This window comes from Hibiscus syriacus, unplaced genomic scaffold, assembly GCF_006381635.1.
Source record: "Hibiscus syriacus cultivar Baekdansim isolate YM2019G1 unplaced genomic scaffold, ASM638163v2 tig00003715_pilon, whole genome shotgun sequence".
Classification (NCBI taxonomy): domain Eukaryota; kingdom Viridiplantae; phylum Streptophyta; class Magnoliopsida; order Malvales; family Malvaceae; genus Hibiscus; species Hibiscus syriacus.
The window spans coordinates 1,880,725-1,888,465 of NW_024061980.1; the positions used below are offsets into that span (position 1 = coordinate 1,880,725).

Consider the following 7,741-nt stretch of genomic DNA (forward strand, 5'->3'; position numbering starts at 1 on the left):
GACTCAACAAAATAATACTCTATAATCGGATGAACATTTTGTAACTTTAAATAGTTGATGACTTAATAAAGTAATACCCTATAGTCAGAGGACAATTTGTGTACTTTACCCATTATTCTAGTAAGAGATGAATGCATAATTTTATACTATAGAGTAGATTTTTAATCTTTTTAAGAAAAGATAAACTTATAAAATTTTAAAATAAGTAAATTTTAATAAACTAACAAAAATACAAAATATCTAAGATATATGATAATTTAAATTTTTTAGAATATAATTACCCGATCATCTCTCAATCTATCTTTGATTTTAATTGTTTATTACTTTTTAGATAATGAAATTTTGAACAAACATTATCAAAAGTAACAATTTTAAAAGAATGGAAATTAAAAGAGTTTATACATTTAATATCTAAAAATAATCTATTATTGAAAGATAAGATTCAATGTCTAACCAGTTGGAACGGTCCTTAAGCTTTTATGGCTTATGACGGGGAGTGATCCAACTTAATTTTAAAAAAAATTGGGTTTAAAATAAAGAACAAATAAATAGATTCGGAGTCGCCATCGATCTTTGGGTTAGGTAGGTTGAATAACTAAAAATATATTTTAAAATAATTTTAAGAAAAATAATTTTAAAAGATAAAAAGTGATATGTGTTTAACCAAAAACTCGTTTTGAAAAGGGTTCGGGAGTCGATTACTTGTGGGGAAGAATTAGCACCCCCATAGTACCCAAAATTGGTACCTAAACAATTATACGTCATCTAAATATTGAAGTTGATAAATTTGAATATACATTTAACGTAAGATCCTTTTTTATATAAATTAAAAGGGTTATTATTTTTCTACGAATAATTCTCGAAAAATACCTTCCTTGTCAGTTAAAGGGACATTTCCATGGATTTTCCGCATGAGATAATATTGCCTTAAATTTTAATGAATTACATACATTAAATAAACATATTAAAAAATCATTGAGATGTAAAAAAATATACATATTGTTCTGTACGAACAATGATGGGAAACGAACTCCTTGTTAAATAAGTTATGCTTCCATAAATTCCTCGCACAATATGTTATCCCAATACAATATGCATTTACAATAAAGAGAAACCAACGAGGACTTTAAACAAAATACCATGAATACAGGAAACTTAAATGCGAGCAATAGGAAATTAATCGAATATGTTAATGAATAACCGGAGTGAAAAGCTAGTAACTTTAAGGATTAAACTGTAAAACCAACAAAAATATCACACAAACTAGGCACTGGAATCGTAATAAAACCATCATCAATATTCAGGACTAAAATGGAAATTATTAAAATCGGGCATTCAAATTAAAATAATCCTAAAAATAAAATCATCAGCAGGAAGGGACTAAAACATAACACGAGTAAAACTTAAAGCGTAAATTAGAACAAATAAAAACCCATTTCAGTGACCAAATCAGAATTTTAAAAAGTTAGAGGAACTCGGGGAGGGGTTTACCCACGCGCAACAACGTGCACTCTGCCCTCCCCAAACGATGTTGCATAGCAAAGGGTATATAACCCGAACTCAAGCCAAAAATGTCAATACTGCTTCACTTTTTTTCATTTTCTTCTCTTTCCCCAAAAGGGGAAATCTATTTTCCTCTGTCTCTCTCTTCATCGCTCTTCGTCGGGGGAGACCAAAAACCTCCGACCATCGTTCACTGGAGCTCTCCGCTGCCACATAAGGCGACCGGGGATCTAGAAAAACTAGCCTGAAACAACCTTCACTTCTCTAAACCTAATCCAAACACCTTTTGCCCTAGATCCTCTTCCCTCGTCCTAGATCTAGGAGATTTGAAGAGGTTACCTTCGGGAAAAAAAATCAAAATTCCAACGACGTTTGGAAGCTCTGATGCACAGCCAAGGTTCGTGTTTCTCTCCGATCTCTTCTCCCTTTCTTTTTCTCTTCGAAAAAATGCTCTGGATTTTTCTCTTTGCTTTCAAAAAGTCCAGATTTTTCGTGTTGTTGTCTTATCTCCCCTTGTTGATATTGTTGTGTTGCTATATATCATCGAAAAAAGGGACTTTTCCTCTTTCTTCCTTTTTCTACATTTTCGGTGTTGCACGCTTCTGATAAGGGTTTGACCCTTTGTTTCTTTTTTTATTTGTCTTGCCATTTTCTTGCTAGGGGTACTAACCAAGGATGGTGGCTCAGTCAGGACAACGCCCCCGAGGCCCTTTCGTCTTTTTTCGGTGACCGGCGTAAAATCTGGCGGTGAGGACGTCATCCGATTTGCATGGGGAAATGAAGAGTCAAGGGAGAGGCCGCATTGGGTAGCATTTGATCATATCAGATCCAACGGCTGTGGCATGAGCGGCAGCTAAAAAACTTCAAGGGTTTAGGGGAAACCCTAGCTGGGGTGGATTTGGGATCGTCAGATCATCTTCAGATCATCTTCAGATCTGACAACAGAGAGTGAAACGATGCGTTGAGCAAAAAGGGTGAAACAAACCCTAGATCGGCTCCTGATCTAGACCGTTGAATGGGTCTAGATTCAACGGTTCTCGTGAGAGGCGGCGCTGAAGGGTTATGAAATCCTAATGATCCTTTGATACGGACTGTTAGATGGGAGGCAGATCTAACGGTCCAAGGAGAGTGGCGGCTGGGACATGATGGAGGCTTGGGTTGCTTGTTGGTTCGGGCCTGTAAAAAATAAAATGTTAAATTTTATTTTAAATTTCAATTTATAAATATGTGTATATTCGTATAATATATATATATATATATATATATATATATATTATTTAAATAATTAACCTAATAATCAAACTAACTAATAATATATATATATACATATAAACATGAGCGAGAATCGAATAAACCCCTGGAAAAAATGAGCGTCTACATAACTAGTATTTATTTTTATTTAATGTATAAATAATAATTTATGTTTAATTTTCACCTATTCGTTTAAGGATCTAAACCAAATTTAATTTTGTCTAAAGGAAAAACGATTATTAAAAACTAAAAAATGTAATTAGACTGCCCATTTAATTAGCTGATTAAAATATATTACTAGAGTGAAGAGATATTACAATCAGAACATAAAAGAAATAAAAACAACGTTACAATTCACAGCCAATATAGTCAAAAACCTTATAAAATTTTATCATTTACAAGTATAAGTCCATAGAAAAGTTTAGATAAATCTGGTGCAGTAATGCTAAACGACATACTCCAAATTTGGATAAAGATGTTGAGAAAAAAAAAGTATTAGAAGATTAGTTCAATTTAAAATAAAAAATATTTAAACTTTTGGAAAAAGATGATCAAACTTTTAAATCTCATTTCCTCCCTCATATAAAAGTGTTTCCTTTGCGAATTGCGAAGAACATTGACGTTAAGTGGGGGTGGTAGAGGGTACAAATAAAATGCGTCATTGGCTCATTGGCTGCTCTCATTATGCATCTCCACTAATTGTCTTTATTTTTGTACACCCATATACTCTCCAAATTTTAGCATCAAACACTACTTCTTTTGCTTTTGTTTTTCAGTTTCATTCGTTATGTGCATCATCATCTTCCTTCCTCTATCTCTTACCATACACCGTAGTTCCCCCCCCCCCCCAAAAGAATAATGGTAGTTAGTACACTGAATTTCATATAGGGAGATGGACAAATGACTTGGCAGACTAGGTTCAACAACGTATCTAGATTTGATTGGTAACTTGGTACTGAAGTAAAAAAAAAAATCTCTTGGGATAATCTTCAAATGAGAAAACAAGAGTAGGAAGATGTGAAGTTTCTTTACCCCAATGAATAAGCATCTCAAAGGGAATGCTTTTGTGAGGCATTAAGTGGGCTATTAACAACCTGAAGTCTCCTTTTCCACGGACCATTCATGTTAAAATTCTTCCAACAAGTTCATTCAAATTATAATTCAGTGAAATTGATAATAAAAAAAAAGCTCATGTAAACACCTTCTAAAGTTCTTAAACTAATCTTTATTCCCATGTTTAAAAGTTAGAAAAGGTACTAAAACTTGACATAATCTCGCTGTTAAAGAGATTCGGAGTGAGTCAATAAGATAAAATCAAAGGGTGATGTAATCATTTCTCTTTTGTTCGTCAAGGGGGCAATGGACCATTAGAGAATGGATTTACGCATGCTACTCTACAACTAAAACCTGTCTGATCTGCCCTCTCCCGCGTTATATATGCACACCAAGTCACACCCTCAAATATTCAATCTTTTTTTTTCATTTCTCTTTGTTCATTTAAGCAGAGGATATTTGCTTTGTTCCTTTCAAAAAAAATGGAGGGAGATATGGAAATCAAACAATCAAAGTTCAAGAGAATCTGCGTGTTCTGTGGGAGTAGCCCTGGAAAGAAGAGCAGTTATAAAGAAGCTGCTATTGAGCTCGGCAGGGAATTGGTACTTGCCATCTGCCCTCTGCCCTCTTTAATCCCGCCTCTCTCTGTTTATTTTTTTACGTATTTTTCTTAAATCAGCTTTCAAATTGTTCTTGAAATGTTTTCTTCTTCACTTTTCTCACTTCTTTTAAAAATTTACGTCCTTACTCTGTTTTGGTCATGTTTGCATGCCTTTTCCATTTGCTACTTTCTACTTCCTCACTGATAATGTTTACAGTGATTACCTTGGAGTATTATTTTCAGCTCCGTTTCTTCATCAAACTGCTTGCTTCATGCTATTTCTTTAAACTCTGTCTTAAAGTTGTTAATCACTGTAAACGGTGATTACCTTGGAGTAATTTTAGCTAAGTTTGATTGGGGATTAACATATATAAAACTCATGAAGTAAAATAAAGCGTACGTTGATGAACACACCAGATGTTGCAGATTTTTGTTTAACTCATTCCAAAGAACATACTGAAACGTCAGATTTTCCCTTTTACTTTTCTCCAAATGAAGGTTTCAAGAAACATCGATCTGGTTTATGGAGGAGGAAGTATTGGACTAATGGGTTTGATCTCGCAAGCAGTTTTCGATGGTGGACGCCATGTCATTGGGTAGGCATTTCTTCCTTTTTTGATATTCAAAGAATCAAAACATATAGCATAAAAAAGGATTGATTGAGTTCTAATGTTGTTCTTCGTGTTTAATATCCACAGAGTGATTCCCAAGACACTTATGCCAAGAGAGGTATGTCTTCCATTTGCATTCTATGTTTTCGATTAATATTACCTTCAATAAACAATAGTCTAAAGAAGAAGAAGAAGAAGAACATCATCAGCCACTCTTTTTTTAAAAAAGAAGAAGAAAAAAATAGGTATTATTTCTTTTTCTAGTGGTAGCTCCCATTACATGAATCCCTACCTCACTTTTGTTATCTTTTAAGCATGGGTTTTCAAACTTTGTCCCATTTGACACTCATGCAGATATCCAGGTTCCGATATATACTTTTTGGTTGGTCTTGAAATTATATGTTCCCCTGTTTTTCACCTTTTTTTGTTCTTTCAAATGAAACTTCGTCAATGAATTCCGTTCCATTTGAGTGCATGGACGAAGGGAAAATTTTAAGTTGGAGGGTGCAAAATTATATTATCAATACAAAATATAAAAAAATACTTAAGTTATATGAAAATTTGAAATTTACCCGAGTGAGTGTGCACATGGGGCTTCACCATTTCTGTCCAATGGTGTTTATTAACCTCCCACCACAAAGATTCTCATTCTTAGTATAAAATCAGGTTTATATGGTGCATGCATTATCTTCTCTTTGCTTTGTTCTTTTTCCTTTGAAATGGGTGTTGACTTGCCAAGCAAACTCCCAGGTAATAGTTTGATGATTTAGGATTGAGCCCACCACTTGTGCTACTCTCATCATTGCTTTTGCAGTGAACAAAAGCTTTTTGTCTCTCTCTCACTGAAAGTTGGAATTATACGGCTTTGCTTTGATCAAACATTAACAGATCACTGGAGAAACAGTAGGGGAAGTTAAGGCAGTAGCAGACATGCACCAAAGAAAAGCTGAGATGGCTAGACAATCTGATGCCTTCATTGCCTTACCCGGTCGGTATACAAACCCCAACCACTTATTCTTAATTTAATTATTTTCCGTATTATATTATACTCGTGTCGTGTCGAATCCGAAATCATCAAAATTACTGTTACTTTAAACCTTCATGTGGTGAGAATGCAATGATCTATCCTTTCTACCAGATATTATGAAGTAAAAATATTGTGGAACACTAGATCTTTATCAAAACTGGCCCTTCCTCAATCCATATCAGAATTGTGTACCATACCCTTAATCAAACTTTGTGTGTGTGTCCCTTGGAGGTCCTTTTCCTGGACCACATCTGGGTCACCCCCCCTGTTTTTAAAGGCCTTGCCCGTGCCTCTCTTTGTCATAAATCTCGTCCTTGGGTTAATATGAGAACCCATTAATTTCGTGAAGGGGGATATGGAACTCTCGAAGAACTTCTTGAAGTCATAACCTGGGCCCAACTTGGAATCCACGATAAACCGGTATTTTCCATCCCATTTTTCTGTTGGAAAAATGGTATTTATTGTTGAAAATATAAGATTAAAGTAAACGAATTGTTGAAATTGAAGGTGGGATTGTTGAATGTGGATGGGTACTACAACTCGTTGCTGTCATTTATCGACAAAGCAGTAGAAGAAGGTTTCATCAGTCCAAATGCTCGCCATATCATAGTCTCGGCTCCCACCGCAAAAGAGCTGGTCCACAACATGCAGGTTCTCATCTTGTTTCTTTACCCATTATTTTTGCAAAAACCCTTTGAAACAACTAACATTTTTTTTAATGTTTAGGAGTATGAACCGCGACACGAGATAGTTGCTTCCAAGTCAAATTGGGAGATGGAACAATTAAATTATCCAACAAAATGTGAAATCTCGAGATGAATCGGAAAACTAATTTTAGGAGATGAAGATTTTTCCTATATGTATAGTTCGGATAAAATTATAAATACCCCAATTAATGGTTTTGGAGTTGAGCTTTGATTTATGTGACCAAAGTTGCTGTTGAAATGGCAAGCAATTTGCCCCATGGATGTTGTATAAATTGCTTCTTTTTGTTTGGTTTCTTCCATTGATTTTCAATCTTGAATGTTGGTTCTACAACTTAATTATGAAATCATGGATTCAATTAAGCAATAGCTACCAAATGACCATTAGATGCAGACAAACCTTTTCGAATATGTCTCGTCCATTGTTAGGGCAAAACCGGTCAAGGCTTCTGTTCCTTGCATTGAATCAAATTTGCTCAAAAGTTTGACGACAAGCCATTAGCAAAATTATTCATTTAGGACGTATTAAAGTCAACCATTTTCTCTTTCTATATATACCAGAATTATTTCATTTATATATTAATCTTATTACACTCAATCTTCCATTCCCCTAACCCTAATACACATCCCATGTCTGTCGGCATCTCTACGCTGTATCTTTTTAGCCACTGAAAACAATTTTTTGTTAGATCCAAGTTTTTTTTATTAATATGAAGTAACTATAATGCAATATGTGTTCAAAGATAATTCTTAATATTTTGACATTGAACGCTCGTATTCTCACATCTATGATGCTCGAACCCGGATCCTCGTGAATATTAACAGTTCTGTTACCACGGAGGTAACTTGGTTCGTGCGATCCAATTTTCTTTTAATGATTCTCTAGCCTCATTTGCCGGAGAAGAAAGTTCAGCTTCTTTCTGAGCAAGACAAAAATAAGGGTAAACTATGTATTTAGAATTCAATTATTCATGTGGTTTTGTTTTGGTCA

General features: G+C 34.5%; 1 protein-coding gene across 1 annotated transcript; it reads left to right on the forward strand.

The window, feature by feature from the left end:
* Window positions 1–4,224: 4,224 nt before the first annotated feature.
* Window positions 4,225–6,880, forward strand: LOC120180633 (cytokinin riboside 5'-monophosphate phosphoribohydrolase LOG1-like). The gene is made up of 7 exons (XM_039185930.1): window positions 4,225–4,409; window positions 4,907–5,004; window positions 5,107–5,137; window positions 5,908–6,007; window positions 6,396–6,466; window positions 6,554–6,697; window positions 6,773–6,880. The coding sequence occupies exons 1-7, from the start codon at window positions 4,290–4,292 to the stop codon at window positions 6,863–6,865; spliced, it is 657 nt and encodes a 218-aa protein (XP_039041861.1). The 5' UTR covers window positions 4,225–4,289; the 3' UTR covers window positions 6,866–6,880.
* The last annotated feature ends 861 nt before the right edge of the window (window positions 6,881–7,741 follow it).

Excerpts from the sequence above, each read along its gene's own strand:
- LOC120180633 (XM_039185930.1), top strand. The coding sequence starts at position 4,290 with ATGGAGGGAGATATGGAAATCAAACAATCAAAGTTCAAGAGAATCTGC. Across the intron at positions 5,005-5,106 it reads GGTGGACGCCATGTCATTGG|AGTGATTCCCAAGACACTTA; the intron begins GTAGGCATTTCT and ends TAATATCCACAG. Across the intron at positions 5,138-5,907 it reads AGACACTTATGCCAAGAGAG|ATCACTGGAGAAACAGTAGG; the intron begins GTATGTCTTCCA and ends AAACATTAACAG.